Source organism: Lycium ferocissimum, chromosome 12 (genome assembly GCF_029784015.1).
Source record: "Lycium ferocissimum isolate CSIRO_LF1 chromosome 12, AGI_CSIRO_Lferr_CH_V1, whole genome shotgun sequence".
NCBI lineage: Eukaryota > Viridiplantae > Streptophyta > Magnoliopsida > Solanales > Solanaceae > Lycium > Lycium ferocissimum.
Genome location: NC_081353.1, coordinates 35,466,181 through 35,491,589, shown reverse-complemented (window position 1 = coordinate 35,491,589; position 25,409 = coordinate 35,466,181). Strand labels below are relative to the sequence as shown.

The 25,409-nt window shown below is 35.3% G+C and overlaps 3 protein-coding genes across 4 annotated transcripts; all 3 read right to left on the bottom strand.

Annotated features, from left to right (window-relative positions):
• Positions 1–2,587: 2,587 nt before the first annotated feature.
• LOC132040765 (PTI1-like tyrosine-protein kinase 3) lies at positions 2,588–10,619 on the bottom strand. Of its 2 annotated transcripts, none has more exons than XM_059431439.1 (8): positions 10,445–10,619; positions 7,593–7,770; positions 6,628–6,872; positions 6,401–6,527; positions 5,646–5,919; positions 3,884–4,016; positions 3,661–3,744; positions 2,588–3,012 (listed from the first exon to the last, which is right to left on the bottom strand). In XM_059431439.1, exons 2-8 carry the CDS (start codon positions 7,684–7,686, stop codon positions 2,890–2,892), a joined length of 1,080 nt encoding a protein of 359 aa, XP_059287422.1. In that variant the 5' UTR covers positions 7,687–7,770; positions 10,445–10,619; the 3' UTR covers positions 2,588–2,889. The 2 variants fall into 2 exon arrangements, with proteins under 2 accessions (XP_059287422.1, XP_059287421.1); XM_059431438.1 differs by lacking the exon at positions 10,445–10,619 and adding an exon at positions 10,046–10,333.
• Positions 10,620–12,796: 2,177 nt separating this feature from the next.
• On the bottom strand, positions 12,797–16,351 carry LOC132039616 (chitinase-like protein 2). The gene is given in 4 exon segments (XM_059430113.1): positions 12,797–13,418; positions 13,421–13,518; positions 13,889–14,048; positions 15,784–16,351. Coding segments are annotated over 4 exon segments (969 nt in total). The 5' UTR covers positions 16,181–16,351; the 3' UTR covers positions 12,797–13,104.
• A 3,756-nt stretch (positions 16,352–20,107) lies between these two features.
• LOC132040352 (extensin-2-like) lies at positions 20,108–24,187 on the bottom strand. Its single transcript, XM_059430983.1, has 3 exons — positions 22,614–24,187; positions 20,637–22,387; positions 20,108–20,529 (listed from the first exon to the last, which is right to left on the bottom strand). The coding sequence occupies exons 1-2, from the start codon at positions 24,133–24,135 to the stop codon at positions 20,676–20,678; spliced, it is 3,234 nt and encodes a 1,077-aa protein (XP_059286966.1). The 5' UTR covers positions 24,136–24,187; the 3' UTR covers positions 20,108–20,529; positions 20,637–20,675.
• Positions 24,188–25,409: the final 1,222 nt, after the last annotated feature.

Sequence of the window (25,409 nt, the reverse complement as noted above, 5' to 3'; positions counted from 1 at the left end):
GATTGAACCCATAAAATTTAAATACTGGATCCGCCTCTGCGTACACTCTACCCTCCCCAGACCCCACCTAGTGGGTATGTTGTTGCTCTATTTGGGTCAAATCAAACAAAGAACAAATCTTTCATCAATCAATCAACTAGGGGTCTTTGTTTAGGTCCATTCTAGCTCAAATTAAACGAGAAACGCGTATATTAACATGTAAAAAATCACAAGAAAACAACAATGATATATGTGAGAAATGAGTTCAACTCTTCATTTCTATCTGACCCAAACCAATGACTATATAAAACAAAGTAAAATTGAATTCGTAAACAATGTTAAATCGAGAGAGAACTCACCAAGATCTGAAGCTTGAAGAGATAACTATACAGTGAATGAGAGAAGAAACTAAATTGGTAAGGTTGTTGACATTATATATATAATAATAGGGCAACTGTTGTATACAGTTTATTAGGCCCATTAAGAATCAGAGCCCAAGTCACAACCCGGTACGTAGAGGGTCGTTTGGTACATGCCATAAGGTGTGATATTGGATCCTTAAGATTATGCTTCATTTTGTACTTTATTTGGTAGAACGTATAAAATTATCTCCTTTTACCAAATATGATACAAAATTAATATCAAAGTTAGTGCTAGAATATCCCAACTTAGACTATGTACAAAACGACCCCCAATTTTGGTATAAGCTGGGATATCTCAATATTAATTTTGATAGTAGTTTTATCCCATGTTTGGTAAAAGGTATAAATTTATACTTTCTACCAAACAAATTATAAAATGAAGCACAATCTTAAGGATGGGATACCCCACCTTATCCCAGTAACCTTGGGATTATTTTATTCCATCTCCCAGATGGGATTAATTAGTCCCGAAATTATAATCCTGGGGTTATAAGCCTGGGATAATTTAATCCGTGTACCAAATGAGCCCTAAATCCGGTCTTCGATAATATTCCATATGTCCTAATATATATGACACACTTTTTTTTAGTCAGCCTAAAAAAGAATGACACATTTTCTGATTTTTAACCACACAAGTATCTTTGACTTGTTTTAAACCACAAGATTTAAGAATTTTCCTTTATTTCTTAAACTCCGTGCCCAGTTAAACTACATCACATAAATTTGGAGTAGCACTTTTGGTCTTTCAAGTTTATTGATAAATTTTGCTTTTGTTCTTTGTGTAATCTTTAATTAATAAAAATATTCATTTTTTGCCTCTTTATGTAGAAAATATTTTATATTGACTATATAAAATCATATTACCGTCAAATACGAAGTAATAGTACAAATACCACATGAGTATTGAACGGTCCTAGCTAGAGCATGTGTTGGAGAAAAGTATGTTCGAAGTTATTGCATAAGAGGCGGAAAAAACAAAGGGAAAAGGGTCAAAAATACCCCTCTACTTTGGAAAAAGGGCTAAAAATATCCTCCGAACTTATTTTGGGTCAAAAATACCCCCTAGAAAATATTTTATGAAAATTATCCCCCCCAAAATAACCCGAAATCATTTTTTAAAAACGCACTCCATCATTTAAACTAACTAACTAAATAATAACCCACAAGACTCCATTATTCCCTAATTCCCTCAAACTTCAAACCTACGTATTGGGGGAATAAGGGAATCTTATGGGTAATTATTTAACGGGTAGGTAAATGATGGAAAATTTCGGGATAATTTCCGCTAAAAGTATATTTGAAAACTTTAAGGATGAGAGGGATTTTTGATAAGTTTGAGGCGATATTTTTAAAATTTTTCCAAAGTAAAAAAAACAAATCGATAACGGCAAAAGAAGTCCACGATTTGAGAAGTTTGATCAATTTGGTCAAAACACTCTTAGAATTATTATTCTAACTTGGCATGAATTCTTGTGTTACAAAACATCCAATGCTTTGGCTTCAACGTAAATATAGAACTGGGTTGAGAATATAAGGAAGCCTGTCTACGAAGTAATAATTTTCGATATTTAGCCCTTAATTTTTTTATTTTTTTTTTAATTTTGTGAACCTTTTACAAGAGATTTCATTTTTATACGTAACAGATTTGAAAAACTCACATAAGAGATTTGAAAAAGTTCATTTTCTTCTATTTAAATTATAAGAGGTCAAGAGATTTCATTTTCTTGTAAAAAAATCCGCAGATGATGCTCAAATAGTACTATAGTTTATAGTGGTAAAAGAAAAAACTCTACCATTGAGGCAGTGTCCACGTCACACATGCCTTGGACATAGGATTGTGAAAATAGGATCTCTTGCCTCCTTATAATTTGAATAGAAAAAAATGACTTTTTCAAATCTCTTATGTGTAAAAAATAAAAATCTCTTGTAAAAATATCATAAAACTAAATAAAGTTTGTAAAGAACCAAAAATCCAATTCTCCCGTTTCTTTGCTCTTTGACTCCCCTAACAAGTCACTTGAAGCGCTGCCCTTTACCACTAAATTACTTTGTCAATGTTCTAGTTATCCATCTACATTTTTTGTTCCTCTAAAAAACAAATTCACATATTAGATTTATTTATCTCCCAAAAATCAGGTGCAACAAAAGGAATGATGAAGTGCCAAATTTGAGGTCCAATCTGTTTATAGTATAAATCATAAATATAATACAACACCATTAAGTACAAATATAATGAACAAATTGATAGGACAGACCCCAGGTGTTCTTTTAGAGAAAAATTATAGACACCCCTCAGTTCTCAGGGAAATCCTCAACAATCTCACCATGTAAGTTAAGCAATCAACCCTACACACCAGTTTCAAATATGGGGAAAATTTTGAAGTCTTGTTTTTGTTTCTATCAACAAATGAAATCTTGGCATGATATACCACAAAACAGTGCAAATTAGCAGTAGAAATTCCAAAACAAGCAAGCGAAAATAGGCTCCCTATATTTCTGGAGCAGGTGCAGCAGGAACCTTCAGCAGTGGTTGAAGAGCTTTGACAACTATACTCATATTTGGACGGAATTCAGCCTCGTATTGCACACACAGTGCTGCCACGGCTGCCATCTGAATTTGAGCAAAAAAGACAATCACCAACCCGAAATTAAAAGAAATTTTGTTGCGATTATCTAGCAGCTACTGGATGAAGGTGTTAAAGGGGGACAAAGTAGACATCACATGGAATGAAGCTTGTCGTGAAGGACCTAATATATCTTAGAATACATGCGAACCTAGAGAGATATAGGGCACAATGGAAGAAAGAGATCTATATAGGCAATATCAATTAACTGGGATCATGTTTTAGTCATGTTAGTATATATAATGTAGTGGTCCTGTGTTTACTAGGCAGCTTTTAGTCATGTCAAGCATTTATAAACTGGTAGAAAATACAAAACTTCGAATGCTTATCTATTTCATTTGTAATAAAATTGGCTTGAGATTTATGTTGTTGGGACTCTCCAAAAATGTTGTCGCACCCTTGTTGGTTACTCCAAAAGAAGTGTATTTTGGAGGATCCGACACACATCCGACGGCATTATTGAAGAGTTCAAGCAACATCTGAGATGAGTTTAAGTGGAGTGACATATTAAGTGAGAATTTATATAACTACAACTTGCTTAGGATTGAGGCATTATTGTTGTTGTGTTGCGACTGAGGTGGAGGTGGGAAACTGGGAAGATAGACAAAGCAATATAGGAGAAGGGGAGAAGAGACCTTAGCCACTGCTTTTGGAGGACATCCTTTCAGCTTTGGATCGACACATTGCTGGACTTTATCTTCACTCAGTCTCGGGGTAGCCTACAACAAATTTAAGTAAATATACATCAACAAATAGAATATAAATGTGTAACAGAGCAAATGGAGGAGGAGGAGAGCATATAAGGGGAAAAAAATGAAAAGAATGTTTCTGGTAAGTTGAGTAGGAAGCAGTGCTCACCCAAGTAACCAGGCTCTGTTGCCCTCGAGGCATTGTATGATCAACAGGTTTTCTTCCAGTCAAAAGTTCAAGCAAGACCACTCCAAAGCTATACACATCACTCTTCTGTGTAAGTTGTCCAGTCATAGCGTATCTGTAATTAATTTCAGGATACTTGGGTTAGATTCTTGAAGCATTTTTTTACAACAATAAAGGACTAAGGCGGGAGACAGAGATGCCAACAGGTTAAACAGAAAATGGCACAACCAGCTAAAAGTACAACTCCAGTAATTGAGATTCTCACAACTTTGTTATCTAACTTTGTAAAAAGAGCTTAAAGACATAATTAATCGTCAACTAGAATCACCCATAGAAAATAAAACTACCTTTATTCAAAAGCTTCGACATTTGGTCATTTGCGAGAACACAAAGCCTTGAGTAGAGAACTGGTAGTTACGATAATTTATAGCAGTAAATAGAAGTAGCATGTAAAGGAACATCATATGGCTAACCCACGTACATTTTATAAAAAGGCCCCATGTACTATAATGGTTAGTAGCATTGCGGGAAAAGCATAAGCAATATCCCCATTGACTCAAGTAGTAGTTATTTTTGCCATCCAACAGATCCAACTACTAAAGATATGGCCCTTAAAAACCAAGCTCCCTTACCATAGCAAGCTAACTTTAGTGGCAAATTATCTCTTGGAAGACGTCAACTAAACGATCCAATCCACAATGAATAAGGGAAAACAAAGTACAGTGATAGCAAAGATGGGCTTTTCAAACTTCCAAGAAAGCCTCTCCGCCTTATACTTAATAGTCAAAACTTAATTCCAAAGTAGCTTTGGCCCTTTTGAGTCGTATTTAGCTTTTTACCCAGAAGGGAAGAAGCACCTTTAATCATTTAAATCTTTGCTTCCCCGACTCTTAGGTCACAAAAAATGGAGAAACCCCGAAAATCTGATGCATATACTACAGTGTCATTAGCAACTACATATATCGTTTCGGTGGCTAAAACCTTCATTTTTCTTGCTGATTCTTCGTCTCATCAGGCCCTTATTCTAGAAAACTTTCAGCAGCATTCATCAATAATTTCCAGCAAAAATGCTTTACATCAGGAGCTCCCTTACATAAAAATATACTTTTTTCAGCCTAGAAAATTGTCCTACAGCACTACACATTCTGAACTTCAGTTAGATGCATCAGAGACTCATTGTTACTACATTATTTTAAAATGGTAACAAGATTCAAGGTATGTTTGGCAAAGTAGGAAAACATTTTCCAGAAAATGTTTCCAATTTTCCCATGTTTGGTTGGTCAAAATCTATGGGAAGTAGGGTCCACATCCACCCACCCACCCAATAGTGTTTGCCTAGATTATATAAAATGATTTTGGGACAATATTTTCTGCTTACTTACCAAACAGCAGAAAATGTTTAACCCACTTATTTTCTAGGAAAACATTTTCCTTCATACCAATCACACCCTCAATGTTACTATATAATCATTTAGATAACCTATCATCAACATTCACCCATTCCTAGTAGCTTCATTTTCCTCACTTCTATACTTGAATTCTTTCCGAGTTCAAAATGTATCAGACCAAAAGGAAGTTAATCTAGCAGCTAGATAGAAAATCAGATTCAGCAATATGTTTGAAGCAAAGAGTTCAGAATAACTCAAAAAGCACACAACCAAGTGTAAAATATTTGAGGAGAAACAGAATAACAGATTGAACAAAACAAAGCTTAGTCGAAGAAGAGAAAGGCGAGAGACACTACTCTGGTGCATGATAGCCAAATGTTCCTAAAACTCGAGTAGAATGAAGACGAGCAGCCATGTCAGGAGCCTGATTTGATAGGTTAAAATCTGCAATCTTTGCTTTGTAGTCTTCAAAGAGGAGGACATTGCTTGATCTGATATCCCTGTGTATTATTGAAGGTTGGACCTTCTCATGCAAATACTCGAGGCCCCTTGCAGCATCAACAGCAATCTTTACCCGTTGCACCCATTCAAGTGTTGGGCCAGGCTGTGCCCCTTGTACTCCTTTCCTTCCTGTAAACACATACACAATACAGAAAGAACATATTATATATCAAGCTAGAGGTGCAAAATTAGATGGTGAAAACATGACCCGCCCAACTTGCCCAAGTTTGGGTTAGTCAGTGACCCGCCCATTTATTAGCTCAACCTGTTTCAGCGCATCAAAAAATGGGCTGATATCTAGCTCAAAATTGACCCATGAGAAATCTCGTCAAAATATTTTCAAAAAGTCATTTTCTATCTGATATGTTATATATAGCAATAATAAAGGAAAAAGTAGTTTTATCAAACAAAGAAATTAAAACTTAGTAAGAATTGAACGGGGGTTGGGTTATGACTGGCTTTTAAGCCCATTTTTCCCAACCCATTTCATCCTAAGTAATCCGCCTAGGTATTAACTCAGCCCATTTTGATCCGCCCAAACCCCTATTGAAACCCCTGTATCAAGCTAATAATTTTCCATCTCATTCGACGACTTAAAAAGTTTCCATACCATGCAAAATATCATGCAAGGACCCCATCGTTGCAAACTCATAAGCTAATACACGAATGTTTCCTTCGATGCAGTAACCAAGCAACTCGACAAGATTGTCATGCTTCAATCTTGAAACTCTAGCAACCTTAAGATGAAACAGGAAACATACATCAGAGGGATATAATTACAAGTATCACAGCAATAGATGGAGCAGCCAAAAAGAATTACGTAAGAAAGACACCTACCTGAGTCAAGAAGTCAACATTTGTCTCAGGCTCGGATGAAACATCAAGCTTTTTCACGGCAACAGCTTTGCCATTGCTTAGATTAGCATAGTAAACTCTCCCGTAAGATCCTTCGCCAATTAATGCTTTTGATCCAAAATTTTCAGTTTCCTCTTTCAGTTCATCCAAAGACAGCGCTGGGACCTCTATAGTTGGTATTGCTTCAGCCTTGACGGGATCTGATACTCTTGACCCTTTCTGATATCCTGGTACCAGATACCAAAGAAGAAGATTAGTTAACTGAGACTTGTTTAAGAAGCACGAGAAAGTTAGCACTGTCAAAGATGACATAAATAATATTGTCCTAAAATGATCCGAATCAATAGATTCAATGTGGCATGCAGATAAATGTACACAACTGAAGGAAAATGATCATACTTATTTTCTTTTCGATTGGTCTAAATGAACATCTGAGAGTTCATTGCCGAAAGTTTAAAAGTGAAAAAGAAAAAGCTTCTAGTTAGTTATGCAGCAAAAATGTTAGGAATATTCATTGGGCTTTTTCCTTCCTCTTTTATTAAATTGGTAACGTTGAGCTTTTTTTTCTTTACTTTTCATAATCACAAGTTTCATCTAAGACACTGTCAGTCATAAACTAGAAAGTTAAAATAGAGCCACTAGGAGATGTTCCTGCAAGGTTACAACACAATTTCTGCTTTTAATACCTTATAGAGAGAGCCCAAACAGATATTACTCAGAGAAACTCAGTGCTTTTAATACCTTAAAGGCTATGCTCACAGAATGACAACATTGGATAATTATTTAACTTCAAAGCATCACAAAATTTGTACACTAGTATGTGATGGGGATGCAATGACAAATTATCACTTCAATCAGCTAGCATGGATGAGCCAAAGACTCATCTACAGAAAACAAGGAGGAGATAAACAATTTGGTTTTCACAGCATAAAAATGCAATAGTGTACCATCAGCATGACTCGGAGGGTTCTTAAGGTGCTCTGTTTCATTTGATGGGTAGGACTCCTCTACTTGACAGGTGCAACACAACCACCTTCTCATCCTCACTCTCTTTCTCAAATAAAGGTCGTCTTCAGCCCTTCTGTTCTCCAAGCGTGAAAAGTAACCAGGAGGAGGAGCATGTGCCTGTGCAGTAAGTCAAATGTAAGAATGATTCATAATGAAAAAAAATCCATTACACCATGCAAACTTTATTTCCAAAATAAATGGATTGAAAGTGGCATACTGTTCTCCCCATGTTCGGAGGGTAATTTGCGAGGTGCTTGCAATAGTTTGAAACGTAAATGACAAAAATTTATTAGACAAACGAAACACAATCTGCTGCATGCCTTTAAGAGTGCATCACCCCAGAGATTTCAAACCCAAAAATCGATTTCAACAGAAATAAAGAAAGAAGAGCTCCATTCCAACGTTATGGATATATCATTCTTGATATAAGATGTCTAACCTTAATACGTATGAAAAAGGGGAAAATGTCCAGACTTGCCAACAAAACATATCTTAAGTAAAAGCTCATCTTTAAACATATATTCATTTTAAAAGGAAGAGGAGAAAAGAGAAACAAGGTAAGAACAGATATGCCAGAAATATTACTTTTCTCGGCCAATAAACTATGAAATTAATACCAAAAGATACAAATCTTAATGCTTCCAATTTCATTTTCTTCTATAGAGGCCCCTAAAATGGTACATTCCTCCACACTAGGCAAAAGGGAACAGAAACCCCCCCCCCCCCCCCAAAAAAAAAAAAAAAAAAAAAACCATCGAGGAATCAAAGCACTAAAAATACAATTCTGCAATTAATTCCATTTCAAACAAAACCAAATTTCCAATCCACGCTTCAAATCAAACTCACATGTAGCTAGAGATCAATCAATCAATTACGCCTCGATTCAAATACAAAATAATCCTCTTTTACAATTGATCACATAAGAAAATAGAAGTCCAAGAAACCCCTAAAAGGGAAGATCTAATCTTACCACTAGCCCGTGCCTGTGATAATTGTCATCCATAGCACATCAAATTCAATCAAATACAGTTATAACAATTCTTGAAAACCAAATAAACAAAAAAACATAATCTTGGAATATCTAATCTTACCACTAGCCCTTGTCTGTGATAATTGTCATCCATAGCAATCAAATTCAATCAACTAAAATTACAATTCTTGAAAACCAAACAAACAAACAAAAACATAATCTTGGAATATCTAATCTTACCACTAGCCCTTGCCTGTGATAATGCAATCAAATTCAATCAACTACAATTATAACAATTCTTGAAAACCAAATAAACAAAGCAAAGAAGTCAAAATCTTGGACATTCCTCCACATTGGGCAAATGGGATCAACACTAAAAATAGAATTCTGCCACTAATTCCATTTCCAACAAAACCACATATAGCTAAAGATCAATCAAGCAATCAATCAATCAACTACGCCTCGATTCGATTCCAATACAAAATAACTCCTCTTTGTTACTTGATACATAAGAAAATAGAAGTCCAAGAAACCCCTAAAAGGGAATATTTAATTTTACCACTAGCCCTTGCCCGTGATAATTGCCATCCATAGCCACCAAATTTAATCAACTACAGTAATAACAATTCACGAAAACCAAATAAACAAAAAGGAAAAAAAAAAGCCAAAATCTTGGAAATTTCCAGACTTTTATTAGGGAACAAAACAAAAAACTAGACAAAACCATCAAGAAATCACAGCATTAATATAGAATAATGCAATTAATTCCATTTCCATCAAACCAAGTTCCCAATCCACATTTCAAAGCAAAGTCATACATAGCTAGAGATCAATCAATCAATCAACTACGCCTCAATTCTAATACAAAATAATTCATCTTTTGTAGAAAATAAATGTCCAAGAAACCCAAAAAGGAAATATTTAATCTTACCACTAGCAATTGCCTGTGATAATTGTCATCCATCACCATCAAATTAAACAACTACAATTATAATAATTCTTGAAAACCAAATAAACAAAAAAAAAAAAAATCTTGGAATATCTAATCTTACCACTAGCCCTTGCCTGTGATAATTGTCATCCATAGCCATCAAATTCAATCAAATACAATTACAATTCTTAAAAACCAAACAAACAAAAACAAAATCTTGGAATGTCTAATCTTACCACTAGCCCTTGCCTGTGACAATTGCCATCCATAGCAATCAAATTCAATCAACTACAATTAAAATTCTTGAAAACAAACCAAACAAACAAAGAAAACAAAAACATAATCTTGGAATATCTAATCTTACCACTAGCCCTTGCCTGTGACAATTGTCATCCATAGCAATCAAATTCAATCAACTCCAATTGCAATTCTTGAAAACCAACCAAACAAACAAAGAAACAAAAACAAAATCTTGGAATATCTAATCTTACCACTAGCCCTTGCCTGTGATAATTGTCATCCATAGCAATCAAATTCAATCAACTACAATTATAACAATTCTTGAAAACCAACCACACAAACAATATAAAAAAAACAAAATCTTGGAAATTTTCAAGACAAGGGGTAGATCCAGAGGGTTCAAAAATGAATTAGGAAAAGTTTGAAAATGAAGAGAAAGAGAGAAAAGAAATGAATTTTATCAAATTCAAATTAATCCCTGAAAAAAAAAAAACAAATGAAACCCTGAGAAATGAAAAGGGGTCATTGCTAAGATACTAAACAACACATTAAAATTAATTATAGCCATACAAACAAACCGAAATTTAAGGGGTTGTTTTAATTTACATTCTTTTTTCATTCTTGTTTTTTTTTTAATTTTTTTTTATTACCTGATAAAATAAATCTTCTTGTTGTTCTTCTTTGTTTGGTTGATGAAAGAAATATATAAAGTGAGTGGAACAGGTAAGCAAAGCAAAGACAGGCAAATGACAGAGAACTAAGACAAAGAGAGAGTGAGGAAAAAGGTTTTGTGTTTTGTGTGAATTTTGGTTTGTCTGGACTGTATATGTTAAGGTTGAGAAATTGAGGGATATGATTGACTATTTGAGAAAATATATCAGTATATTTAGCTGTCAGTAAAGGTGTCCTTTACATAATTAATTTTTAAAGTTTTTATATACACTGTCAGAAAATATTATAATATCAGATTATTTTAGAGGTTTCGGTTCGAGTCTCTCCGAGTACGGAGTCGTCTTTGTTAAGAAATTTTGCTCCTTAATAGAGGACTTTTCGGCATGAATCTGAATATAGTTGAGCCTCAATGCAGGCTAGACCGGATGAAAACCAAAAAAATAGATAAATAAGTAACATGTCTTATTTTTAGATTATAAATTTCAGATTTTAAAATAATTTAACAGTGAATATTCTTTAGGGTATCTAATAGTAAAGCAAATTATTTATTCTAGCGGTTATATTACTTAAACTTTTATTTTCTTATTACTCTTTATGTTTCATTTTGTTATGTCATTTGATAGTACACAAAGTTAAATATAAGGGAGACTTTTGGGTTTTTCAAGATGATTTGGTCATGTCATGCGTCTACTTATTGATGTATTGATTCGTAAGTATAAAACTATGGTGAGTGAAAATTCTAAAAGGAAATGAAGTAACCTCAAACCAAATTAAAAGGAGTTGTGACTTCTAATATTATTGTCATTGTTTATTTTTACTTTATTTATTATGATAATAACGTGAATTAAGTTAAATGAAGAAATGAGAATTCATACAATTGTCCCTGTGTGTTAGTGATTGAAAGGTACAGTTGTTGTTATTGTTGAATTCATGTTATTCAAATTAAAAAGAACACTGCATCCAAAGAAGATTTTTGAATCGTTTGATTTTAAATTGATTATTTTTAAAATCTTAATCGTATATTGTTTTTTCTAAACAGACAAAAAAGAAGAAAAATAAATCACACGAACTTGTAAGACTTGAACTCTGAACAAATCTGTCGGGTAACAATCTCACCGTTCACGACATGGCCTGACCAAGATTTTCTACACGTCTTGCTAAAAAAATAATAAGAGTAATAAAGATGAAAATGTTGATGAAAAAGATAGTTGAAACATTTGAAGAAAACTAAAAGAGTACAAGAAAACGTAAACAAGAAAAATTCACACAGAGTGGAAGGAACGTCTTGATTATCTTTTTAATTGTCTTAACTTGGCAAAAGAAAGGGACATACGTAAGTTATTGTCAACTGTTTCCTTCCTCTCAAATAATCATTCTTTTCCTTTTTTGGTGATTGAGAAATTTCTGAGGATAGTAACTTATGATTTGAAATTAAGTGGGTAATAAACTCGTTCTTTTACTTTTATCTATTTAAATATCAAATTTATGTCTGTGATAGAATTTGAGCTTGTGAAGTGTGCCTAAGCAAGTAACGCACGGCTCTAAATTCAGTGTGCAATAGGCCGGCTCCTTTGCTCGGCTCTAATTAAATACAAAGCTTATGACTGTGTCAGGATTTAAGCTCGTAACATGTGCCTAAGCCAGTGACTCATGGTTCAAACCTCGATGGGTAATAGGCCTGCTCCTTTACTCTTCTATTTAAATATCCGGCTTATATCTGTGACATGATTCGAATTCTTGATATGTACCTAAACCAATGACTCATGATCCGAAAGTCAGTGGGTAATAGGCAGCTCCTTTCCAGATTTATGTCCATGACATAATTCGAATGACATGATTCGAATTCTTGATATGTACCTAAACCAATGACTCAAGATCCGAAAGTCAGTGGGTAATAGGCAGCTTCTTTCCAGATTTATGTCCATGACATAATTCGAACTTGTGACGTGTTTCTAAACCAATGACCAATGACGCATGATCCGTTCCTTTACTCTTCTATACTTAAATATACAAGGCTTATGTCTGCAATAGGATTCGAACTCATGACATGAAGCACCAATAGCAGACGATTTGAAACTTAGTGAGTACTGGACTCACGTTTTTGCTCTTACTCTACTTAAATACCAAGCTTATGTCAATAAGATTCAAACTCTTATACCCAAATCGAACCTGAAGGGCTTCTCTTTTCATCTTCTTCTTTGCCTTTGTTGATTGCATATTCATTTTTGTGATGGAACTCTCATTTTAATACCTAGTTTGAAACAGTAGTATGATTCCTTTTGTTGTTGCAGACTTGCAGTAACTTAGCTGTTCATTTCCCGAGTCTATGATAGCTCTCAAACAAAATGGTAGCAATGCAAGAACCATACAAAGTTTGTAACTTTTAAAAGTTCAAAAGATTACAAGACTAAAGTTTCACATACACTGCGCATATTACACTGATCAAAATTCACTTCAATAAGACACAACAAGAAAGGGGCAACACATCCTTAATCCTTATATACGACTCCCAGACACACAGTTTACACCGGGAGCAGGACAATGACGCCAATATTGCTCCACTTATTGGATGCTTCTTTTCACGAAAACACTCGAGGATAAAAGCAACAAGCGCAAGCTGTCTAGAATCCAAACAGTCTCAAGAAGAAGCAGCAGGGGTGGAAGATGGATTGAAAGGTTTTTGTTCTGCGCATGTGAGTATTTCGTTAGGCCCTGCCTCCTCCCGGCCAACGCCCATCAAGTCGAGATAGTACAAATAGTGGGAAATGATGTTGTTCATGGAGTCAACATCACCTTGGTTACAAACATTGTCACCATAGAGGATGTTCATCGTGGTGCCAAAACCGGGAACTCGTTTAGACAATGTGTCATTCTTTGTGGGCTTCCAATTGCCAACAAAGGCATCATGAGCTGAAGGCTGACCCTTTTTAACCGGGTTCATCCACTGCCAATTGCGGCTTGGAATGCCAAGGTCGCGTTTTGTTCAATGAATTCGGGATGATTCAACAGATCTACCTTTAGCGCTTCGCCTATAGTTCCATAGTTGTAGTTCCTAAGTAGAAGTACCAAAGAAAAAAAAACATATTTTAGTGCTTATATATGCTAGAAGAATGAAATTTTAATAGTACCTAATAACAGGCATCCGCTTAAGTGGAGCATAACAAAGCAACAAAGAAGAGACCTCAATCTGCTTGAGTGGTGTCTTGATAAAGCCCCCCCCAAAAAAAAAAAAAAAAAAAAACTATGTTGCTCGGACTCTCTAAAAATGCTGCTACAACCGTGTCAAATCCACCAAAAATGCACCAAAAATGCACTACTTTTGAAAGATCCGACACACATCGGTGGCATTTTTGAAAAGTCCAAGCACCATAGCAAAAAAGAATCAATATACAATCTGGATAAATTGGTAACGAAACATTTACCAGTAGATAGGCAAGGCGCCACGACCATAATATTGGACTCCAGGAGAGCATGGGTAGGTTAACTTGAAGTAGTCATCACAGTAATCTTGGCTAGGACTCATTTCCTTGTTATAGCAAAGCCCCCAAGCCAATGGTCCACCTGTAGCGACTCCATAACCACCTGTGTAAAGTCGTAGATTGGCAGAAAGAGAAGAGAAATCAATACAAGGGTAAGCAAGGCTGAATAAACCAGAGGATTTTTAAAACTGAATTTTCTGTCGTTGTACCCACTAGAAGTTATGTATGGGGATACAACTGAATAGAACCATTGAACATACCCATGAAAACAGCTTTAGCAATAATGATTAGCAAGTAAATCCAAAGATCATCTGCTTTGAAGTAAATATGTCACTATCAACAGACGGACCATATAGCTTATACATCTAGAGAACTGAGAAAGGCTAAATTTTGGCTGACAATAGAGAGTAATAAGTTATTAAGTTTTATGCCTGGCATAGCTATTCTTTCAAGAAGACGGCAATTGGAAGTTAAAACGGATATATATTATACAAAGGTCTAGCTAGAAAATATATATACACACACGCGAACACAGAGAGAGATACAGATCAAGCAACAAGCTCACCGATTTTTAAATGGAGAGAATATTAGGTGACTGTCTTAAATGGAACATTTTTGTTATTCTCATTATCTAGATTAGGCCAACTAAATTGCTCAGATATCTATAGAATTAGCTCATCATATGTTAACATACTTCACCAAAATCTCAAGGCCTATATCACATTACTCGAGACTCAACACCCAAACTAATGTCAAACAAGGTGAGTTTCAACCAGTGATTTTACGCAAGCTATTGATCTTTTCTAAGTACTGTTATAATTGATCAAATTAAAGTTCAAACATGACCCATATACATTTAATCCTTAGAAGATCAAAGCTTTTCATGAGTTTTTCTTATTCCAAAAACCATTCTCAATTCCTTGAGTTCTCTACGAAAATGTTCTCAATATTAATTTCAAAATCTGAAGGAAGTTAATTATCTCCATGGTCTAAATATTTGTCCATTCATCTATTTCACCATTTCCTGAACAACAAAGCAACAAAAAGCTATGTTGCTCGGATCCTTCAAAAATGCCTCCACGTGCATATCAGATACTCCAAAGTTATGTATTTTTTTTCAAGGATCCGACATGGTGCAGTAACATTTCCGGAGAATCTGAGCAGCATAGGCAAAAAAAAGGAAAATCTTTGTAAATAAATAAATAAGACACAATCAACAATTATGGCTCAATCCTATATATATATATATATATATATATATATATATATTCAATCCGAGTCTATAACTCAGATGGTCACTCAACTATCTGAAATTATATACTAAAGTCATTTTCTTGTAAGACAAATCACAAAAGTCATGCATGTATCACTCAAAAGATCGCTCAACCATCAAATACCTGTTTTACCCTCGAAATTATCAACCATTGTTGTCTTTTACTTTTTTTTATTATTATTATTATGATATCTATATAATAGACTTACTACCAAATAATTATTTATAAATTAAAAAGGTGAAAAATAATTTCAAGAATATATATATAATATTGGAAATAATAAAATAAGTAAGCACAGTAAAAAAAAAGAAAACTCAAAAAAAAAATAAAAAATTACACAATTGAGAAGAAAAAGAAAATAAAAGCTTTTAGAAACTAGAGGATCTCCAAAAATCTGCCACTTATTCATGCAACAACAACAACATACCTAGTGAAATGTGTTGATTCGGGGAGGATAGAGTGTACACAGACCGTACACCTACCTAAGTGGATAGTAACAACAACAAAATAGCGAGATAATCAAACTTGATATATAAAAAAAAAAAAAAAAAAAAAAGAACTTACAAGAAGTTTTACTCCCAACATGGCCAAGAAAAGCAGCAATTTCTTTCATCTGCATTTTTTTACCACCAGTAGTACCAAAACCAAGTGGTTGATAATCAGTTGAAGCAGTAATAAAAGATTTATAATCCCAAAAACCAACAGCATGTGCTATTGGTGAATTCCTCTTTGAAAACAAATTCTCAAATTGGTATGTCTCAAAATAATCTGATATTGTCAAATTACAACAAAACCTTGACAATTTAGTACATTCCCAATCTTTAGCACACATTTTTTTACCCTTAACTATTTTTACCAATGTTGGTGGCCTAGGTGATTCATTTTCATCACCCTTTGTAAACACAGATATTGAAAGCATTATTAGCATAAATCCCAACACCTTCATCTTTAAAGCTACCATTTTTATCACTCTGCAAAGGAAAAAAAAAAAAAAAGATTAACCAATTGCAATGATATTTGGAAAGATAAAATACTGATTTTTGAGATGTGGGTATGGTTCAAAAATGAATCTTTTTGCCTTTTTATATACTATGTTCTTGGTTTGTTGGTGAAGTTTTTTTTTTTTTTTTTTTTTTTTGGTGCAGTGCAATTGAAGAGAAACCAGTGAGGAAGAAGAAAACAAATACTACTAACTTATAAGAAAAAAAAATTGCTTTGAACAAAAGAAAAAAAAATTCTTTGAACATTCTAGACTAGCAATAAAGCTAGGTAGCTGACATTTTACGACATGACAGGGCAGCGTTTCATATTTGTTGGTCACAACAAGTTTTATGGTACAGTTGGCATTTGGTTGTGAATGGTTCATATGAGTTAGTATTAGATACCGGATTTAAAAAAAAAAAAAATTAATTAATTAATCTATTTTTTTTTAAACTTTATTCTATATTTAAAATCTATTAGCGCAATCTAAATTACAAGAAATTTCTGTTTGTAGATAGTAGAGCGTTGTCTTGCTTATTTTTCCTTCTAACCATAGTATTTTCATGTAGTTCCTTGTTCGTCTATTTGTGTTATTGACTACACTATTATTTTTTATTCTTCACTTATCATATTATTTTATTATAGTTATTGTTTCTTTTCTTTTTTGACCCACTTTAATATTGTTTTATCTTTTTCTTTTTTCAAATTATTTTTTATTTTAAATCTTTACGTTTTAAAATAGGAATAAGCTTATGCGTATCGATTCCCCGTCTTTCGATTACCCACTTTATAAATTATATTGTGTATGTTGTTGCGTAATAAATTTGGTCTGATAATTTTGAACATGTAATGAGTTTAATATTTTAAATTTATAGAATTTAAATCCTATACTATGCCTCGAAGCGTGAATATATTAATTGAAGCAGTGCAGAAGCATCTAGATTGAGCCAGAGACGACTTACAACTGTGAGACCTAAAATATAAAATGTAGAAATGACATATTAACGACCAAATCTTTTTGTCGTTAAAAAAGCAATGCAGAAGCATCTAGATTAAAGCTCCTAGCATTGTTTGCTTCATCCGCAAGAGATGATTGGAAGATTTTCATAGGTAAAATATTATTCATCTATCCAACAACAACATATATATACCCGGTGTATTCTCATTAGTGAAATCGGAAGAGGGTAACATCAGACCTTATCCCTATCTTTGTAGGATGTGAAAACAAATTTTTACTGCCTAAGAAATTTGGTTCCTTTTTAATTCTTTCGACATAAAAAAAATATAAAAAATAAAAAAAGAGAAAAAGAAAAACACAAAAGACAAATATTTGGTTCACATTGTTGAACAGTAAATACTTAGTGAGGTACTAATATTAAATTATTAAGTTACTTTTAACAATTAAAAATAAAAATAAAGATATTAAAGTTAATTTTAAATGTATTTTTTCCACTCGGAATTTGATACTCACTTTAGAACCGATTAATTCTGATTTCATGAGAAATCTCACCTTGGAGTAGTAAAGTATTCTCTATCAAAGACGATTATGATGACCAGAGATCACTATAAGGGTACATATACTAAACCACAACTTTTGGTGGTAATGTTAAAAGTTAAAAATGTGTGCACAATACTTAGAGTCTGTTTGAATGGGCTTATAACTTATACAGTGTTTATAATTTATAAGCATAAATCATGAGTTAAAAATCTTAATTTATGACTTTTAATTTAAAAATAAGTACTTAAAAGTACTTTTTATCTTTCCAAACAGTATTAAAGTGCTTAAAGTTATTTGGACTTAAAAGCACCAAAAAACAAGCCAATCCAAACATTCTCTTACATGCTTTTACCACATAAAATAAAAATGAATCTACCTGTTCCTTTATCTCAAAAAAAAAAAAAAAAGAAAAAAAAAAAAGAAAAACAAACAGGGTTTTCCTAGTTTAGACGAACTAGTTCCTGAGAATGCTGTCTCCATGGAAAATACAGATGAATATGGGCAAGCTGAACAAGAGCAACCAGCTCATGTTGCCGCTAAATTGAATGTCTCTTTAGGAACACCATTAGCTAATAAGAATAATCGGGCAAAACAGGATCATGGTGGAGAAATGACTACTTTGTTGAGAGGCGGGATGGATCATTTGGCAAGTGCCATCAACCGTCTTTCAACACTACCACCCATTCCAGAGTTTGAGATATGGGCAATGGTAAATAAGATGGATTTGGAAGAGACTATGATCACAAGAGCTTATTTATATATTTGTCAACACGCAGACTTTTGTCGCACGTTGATTGGAGCCCCATGGGAAGCCCGTAAATCACTATTATTGTCCAAACATTCTGAAAGTTGAGTTAGACTAGTATTCTTAATCTTTTTATTATTATTATTATTATTATTATTATTATTATTATTATTATTATTATTATTATTTAGTCGTGGATTTTGTTAGTAATTTATATTTTTATGCAATACATTTTATGTTATGGATTTATCCGACATGAATTTATATTATTCATGTTGGATTATCATCATGGAAACTAGTATTTTTGCCATTATTGCATAATGATTGTGTCAACCTTCCGTTTCTTTGTAATTTTCTTCCTACTTGTTTTGTAGCGTTGTCTTGTTAATGCAATTAACAGCACTACAGTGCCTTGGCAGCGTTTTTTGCAATTAACGACACTGCAGCTACATTCTGTTAATGTTGTTAACATTCAGTTCTTTAGAGCTTCATCTACATCTAGGACATAGAAGCTCTTTTTTCCAACTAATTGTTGCATGAGTTTAAAAGTGACTTTATCGTGTTTTGACCAACTCGTTCATCTGCCTCTTCAATTTAAACAAACACAATGATTAAACTGTTTCATTGGTCTGAATAGTAGGGTACTAAAGACAGAAACTATAACTTTATATTGGTCACCACTTCGTTTTGATCACTTGGAAATTGTTCCCTACAAAATGAAATAGACGTGAAAATTCCTAGCTATTTACGGATGGAACTTAGTGCAACAACCAAACTTACTTTATCAAAATATAAAAGAAAGCTAGACGAACAAAATTTTAGATAGAGAACATCAAAGTAACTATCGGTAGCCCTTATGTAGGTTGAAAGAGGAGAACGCTAGAAGGGAACACTTCTCAGTTGAAGTAATCAAGATGATATAAAAACATTTTAATGATATAAAATATTCTCAAGCAACTTCGTTATTTGCTTTTTTTGAACTGAAAAAAAGAAGAAGAGATGAACGCAGTTATTATTCTGTCTTTTACTTGGGTTATCCTTATTGATATTTTTAATACTACTATTTAAAAAAGATTTTTTTCTTTTTTAGTACATTCAAAAAGAATTATTAAATTTAAAGCAATTTAAAAGCATCCACATAAATATGTAAAAGCCATTTTGGACCATATTTTAAAAGTCTTCCTTTATTTCTTAAACTTTGTACCACAAAAAGGACAATCTTTTTGGAAAAATATTAGTTAAGGGTATTTTAGTAAACTTACGTGTTATTATACGATCTCAAACCAAATAATAAAAATATTATTAAAACAAAAATCTATCCAATTTTTAATACGATCATTTAGTTATCTTTTATTCTCCTACCATATCGTATATTAATGAACCGCGGGAACCAACCATCCAAACAAATATTACAATAATTGATTGTAAAATCAAAACGAAGGAGAGATTACAATAATTGATTGTAAAATCAAAATGAAGGACCTAACAATTAGTCTTTTTTGCTTTAAAAATTCACCTTTTTTCTGCTGAATCTTTTTATTGGAGGCGAAAAAGAGTAACAAATAAAGTAATGGTATTTCGTGTTTCATCTGTGATCGTATAGGAAAGATCGATCGGTTGAAAACATGTATATATGCAAAGCAAACAACAAAGAAGACAGTGAATAGAACAAAGAATCATCTTTTAATTGATTTGGTGCAAAAAGCACTAGAAGGTACAATGGAACAACTCACAATAGCAAATAAGAAAAGGATAAAAAGAGAGGACATTCTCTATACAACAATAAATTACGAAGAAACTGCACTGTGAAGCATAAAAAATCAGATATACCTCCAAAGGACTTCTAATTGATTAGCTCCCTCTTGTGAATAATTTAGTTGTTGAAGCCACTTCCGTGTGAAGACACAACGAGAAAAATGTGCAAAAAAGCCACAAGAGAAGTAGAATCAAGCAGGTCCAGGTCACGACGGATCAATCTTTCCGTCGCAAAACAGAAATCATTTTGATGAATTAAGTGTTATGTACCATTGATGTTTGAATCTTCCCCTCAAGAAGCCATCACTTATTTTGTTCTTTAAATTAAAATCTGAAAAGGGGAATAAAGAAAATGAAGATTTGAATCTTTGATCAATGATATGTAAAACACAAAGTTGATCTTATAAGAAAATAACTCAAAATCAAACAGTTACTTACTCGGATAACTGTAGATGGCGGTTGAACTCTCGAAAAAACTTAGTAATTAATTGGAGGTGGTGGAGAAGCATAAATGTATACTGGCGGAGGAGGAGATTTTATGGGTGGGGGAGATGAGTTGTAGTGATAAGGAGGAGGAGGAGACTTAATTGGTGGTGGGGGAGACTTGTAGTAGTATGGAGGTGGGGGAGATGGTGATGGTGGTGGTGGGGACTTGTAGTAGTATGGAGGTGGGGGAGATGGTGATGGTGGTGGTGGGGACTTGTAGTAGTAGGGCGGGGGAGGTGATGAGGATGGTCGAGGAGGAGACTTATAGTAGTACGGCGGTGGTGGTGATGGTGATGGTGGTGGTGGTGACTTGTAGTAGTATGGTGGTGGAGGTGATGGTGACGGTGGTGGTGGAGACTTGTAGTAGTAGGATGGTGAAGGAGATGCCGATGGTGGTGGTGGGGATTTGTAGTAGTATGGTGGAGGAGAAGAGAGAGATGGTGGTGGTGGGGACTTGTAGTAGTAGGGTGGTGGTGGTGATGAGGATGGTAGAGGAGGAGACTTATAGTAGTAAGGCGGTGGCGGTGATGGTGATGGTGGTGGTGGTGACTTGTAGTAGTATGGTGGTGGAGGTGATGGTGACGGTGGTGGTGGAGACTTGTAGTAGTAGGATGGTGAAGGAGATGCCGATGGCGGTGGTGGGGATTTGTAGTAGTATGGTGGAGGAGGAGAGGGAGATGGTGGTGGTGGGGAGTTGTAGTAGTAGGGTGGTGGTGGTGGTGGTGATGGGGATGGTGGAGGAGGAGACTTATAGTAGTAAGGCGGTGGTGGTGATAGTGATGGTGGTGGTGGTGACTTGTAGTAATATGGTGGTGGAGGTGATGGTGACGGTGGTGGTGGTGACTTGTAGTAGTACGATGGTGAAGGAGATGCCAATGGTGGTGGTGGGGATTTGTAGTAGTATGGTGGAGGAGGAGAGGGAGATAGTGGTGGTGGGGACTTGTAGTAGTGTGGAGGAGGAGGAGAAGGTGATGAGGGTGAAGGAGATTTGTAATAGTAAGGAGGCGGAGGAGATGGTGATGGGGGTGGTGGTGAGTTATAATAGTAAGGCGGAGGAGAAGATGGGGATGAAGAAGGTGACTTATAATGGTAGTGTGGTGACGGAGACGCTGATGGTGGATGAGGTGACTTGTTATAGTATATAGGTGAAGGTGTACTTGGTGATGGTGGAGGTGGAGACTTGTAGTAATAATGAGGTGATTGAGACTTAGCTGGCGGTGGTGGAGATTTGTAATGGTAAGTAGGTCGCAGTGGAGATTTGTAAATGTGTTCTAGTGATGGAGGAGGAGGTGACTTGTAAACATATGCTGGTGATGGAGTAGGAGGTGACTTATAAACATAACTCGGTGATGGATGTGGAGAAGATTTGTAGTAGTATGGAGCAGGTGTAGCTTTAGTCTTCTTGCACATCCCATAAGGTGTCTTAGGAGCATAAGCAAATGATTCTGCATAGAGTACAACTTCATGACGAGTCTTTGAGTACACTTTGAGGCTAGCACCCGTATTTCCCAAATGAATATTTGTAGGAATGTTACACTTTGAACCTTTTGGTGCCCTGTGGAGTTTAGCCTGGCAAGCCTTTGCTCCATATTTGCGATAGTCAAATCCTTTAAGAGTTATGCTAAATTTTCCATTGATCTTGGTATTACCATAACCAACAATTAACTTGTTACCAGCCTTGCAAGTCACTCGAACAACAACATCTGATCCGTGTGAACAAGATAATACATTAATCAACAATAAAACAATTGAGTCGAAACCTCAAGAAGACATATCTCTAGCGAATAATAAGAAGGTAAAGCATTATTAGATCAAATAGGAAGATGGAAGCATAAATGATTAAAATGAATAAATAGTTAAATAAATTAGTAATGATGAAACATAAAAAGAAATAAAGGAATTAAGGGCGTGGAATCAAGGTTATTGTACCTTTGTGGTATATCTTGCCATGAGACATTTTTTGGTGTTTCCAGTCGTAGCATCTTAAACAATAGACTTGTCCAACAACCATGACCAACATGTGATGGCGTGAAGGATAGTAATGAGTAAGTGGTGGTGGTGAAGTGTAGTAGTATGGTGAGGGAGGAAACTTCTTTGGTGGTGGTGGGGAGGCGTGGTTGTATGGAGTTGGAGATGGCTTAATCGAAGGTGGAGGGGAAGTGTAGTAATATGACGTAGGAGATGACTTCTTAGATGGTGGAGGAGAACTATAATAGTGTGGAGTATGAGGTGCCTTCTTGGGTGGCGGTGGAGAACTGTAGTAGTACGGAGGAGGAGGTGACCTTAATGGTGGTGTTGGGGAAATATAGTGATATGGTGGGGGAGGTGATTTCGTTGGTGGTGGTGGTGAAGAGTAGTGATATGGCGGGGGAGACTTCATTGGTGGGGGTGGAGAACTATAATAGTATGGGGAAGGATATGGCTTAGCAGGCGGAGGTGGAGACTTGTGGTAATAAAGTGGAGGAGGTGATGACGATGGTGGTGGAGGCGACTTATAATAGTAAGGTGGTGGAGGAGAGGGTGAGGGAGGCGGTGGAGATTTATAATAATATGGTAGGGGAGGGGATGGCGAAGGTGGTGGAGGAGACTTAGAGTAATAAGGTGGGGGTGGTGATGGTGAGGGTGGTGGTGGAGATTTGTAATAGTATGGCGGTGGAGGCGATGGTGAAGGTGGAGGTGGAGACTTATAGTAGTAGGGTGGTGGTGGTGATGGCGAGGGAGGTGGTGGAGACTTGTAGTAATATTGGGGTGGTGTTGATGGTGAGGGAGGTGGTGGAGACTTGTAGTAATATGGTGGTGGAGGCGATGGTGACGGTGGAGGAGGCGATTTGTAGTAGTACGATGGTGGTGGAGATGGTGACGGAGGTGGTGGAGACTTATGCACATATGGTGGTGGTGGAGAAGGTGAAGGAGGAGGTGGTGATATATACTCATAAGGTGGTGGAGGTGAAGGTGATGGGGGTGGTGGAGACGTGTACACATATGGTGGTGGGGGAGAAGATAGAGGAGGAGGAGGTGATTTATACTCATAAGGTGGTGGGGGTGAAGGCGATGGAGGAGGTGGAGATGTGTACACATATGGTGGTGGGGGAGAAGATAGAGGAGGAGGAGGTGATTTATACTCATAAGATGGTGGGGGTGAAGGCGATGGAGGAGGTGGAGACTTATACACATATGGAGGAGGTGGAGACGGTGAAGGAGGAGGAGGAGATTTATAGATGTATGGTGGCGGGGGAGAAGGTGATGGAGGAGGTGGAGATTTGTACTCATAAGGTGGTGGTGGAGATGAAGAAGGAGGTGGTGGTGACTTGTACTCGTTCGTTGGAGGTGGCGGAGAAGAATATATGTAAGTGTCCGCTGAAACTACATTAGCAACCGCCAATATGGCCAATGCCACCAAAATTTGATGCAAATGATGACCCCTGGCTGGGCCATTGCCTCGAAGCCTCATGTTATAGTTCAGAGGCTAGGATAGAAGAAATGCTGTAATGTTTAGTTCAGAGGTGATGAGTTTGGGGATTCAGTTGCCAAAGTATTTATAGTTGCACTGCTTGGAAGTAGTCGTTGCTATGAGATGTCAACTAGTGACCAATTCAATTAGTCTGATTGATGCTCAAGACTAAAAAATGATAACTCTAATAGCTGGAATTATTCCTGATCACTTCTAGTTTTCCATTTCATTTCTTTAACAAATATTTTTCACTAGCAGATAATGAGAACAACATATGAATGTGCACAGCCAGACAGAGAGTGCTAATTTTTATTACTTCCACTCTCTTGCCATTTTGCTTTCTCTGTGTTTTCCTTTGGAAGCCTAAACAGTTTCAGTAAGATTACACCCTTTAGCCATTCTGTTAGTTTATTGGTTGATAATTTCAAGATAAATATAGTGCAACCATTTTGTAATATTGAATTATGTGGTGTTTTACATTACAAATAATTACAGCAACTTTTGAGTTTTTTAGCCAAGTTAATTAATATCTCTTCCCCTGCTTTTAATTGCCTGTTGATCTATAGCGAAATCAGGATATATAATATTCTACGTCATGGACTCTAGCTAGCTGGTAAAAAAAAAAAAAAAAAAAAAAAAGGCTGATGTCGATAGAGTTTATTACTGGTAATTGCTAAGGTGCGTTACTATGGCATCGCAAAATTCTATTCCAACTATTGCCAAATGCCTTGTGCGGACTTTTGTACATTTTTTAATCCCATTGTTAGGATCCTGGCTTCGCCACTAATCATGGTTAAAATGTTTAATTTTGCCAAGTGCATGCATAATTTTCTTTTTGGATCACTAGTTGGTAATAAAATCAAACTTGCAACCTTTTTCCCGTCTTATAATGATATTCAAGCTATTCAAACTGAAGATCACTCAATAACCCATTTGAGAACTTTGATAACTGGAAGGAATAAATACCTATTTACTATAAGTATGTCTGTTGATTGTTGATAGCTTCAAGTTGTTTGTTAGCTGTCGCCAACTGGAAATGGTGGTCTAGAAACTTAGAAGACAATAGTTTCTTTGACATCAGATTGTTTCACCAAATTGAGTGTACTTTATGATACTTAAAAAAATAAGTTTGACAAATTCTCTTTATTCTGATATCTTTTTATTATTTATTTCAGAAGCATCAGTTGACGAAATGAGTTATTAAAAATTATTTTCCGTCATTTTTTGGTTAGTACCACATAAGATTAGGAAAGAGGTTGTTTGTTGAGACTTGC

Coding starts and splice junctions, on each gene's coding strand:
- LOC132040765 (XM_059431438.1), bottom strand. CDS start 10,078: ATGGATGACAATTATCACAGGCAAGGGCTAGTG. Junction 7,771..10,045: donor ATCACAGGCAAGGGCTAGTG/GTAAGATTAGAT, acceptor CTTACTGCACAG/GCACATGCTCCTCCTCCTGG. Junction 4,017..5,645: donor TTTGGCTATCATGCACCAGA/GTAGTGTCTCTC, acceptor AATTAATTACAG/ATACGCTATGACTGGACAAC.
- LOC132040352 (XM_059430983.1), bottom strand. CDS start 24,135: ATGAGGCTTCGAGGCAATGGCCCAGCCAGGGGTCATCATTTGCATCAA. Junction 22,388..22,613: donor TGGCAAGATATACCACAAAG/GTACAATAACCT, acceptor CACACGGATCAG/ATGTTGTTGTTCGAGTGACT.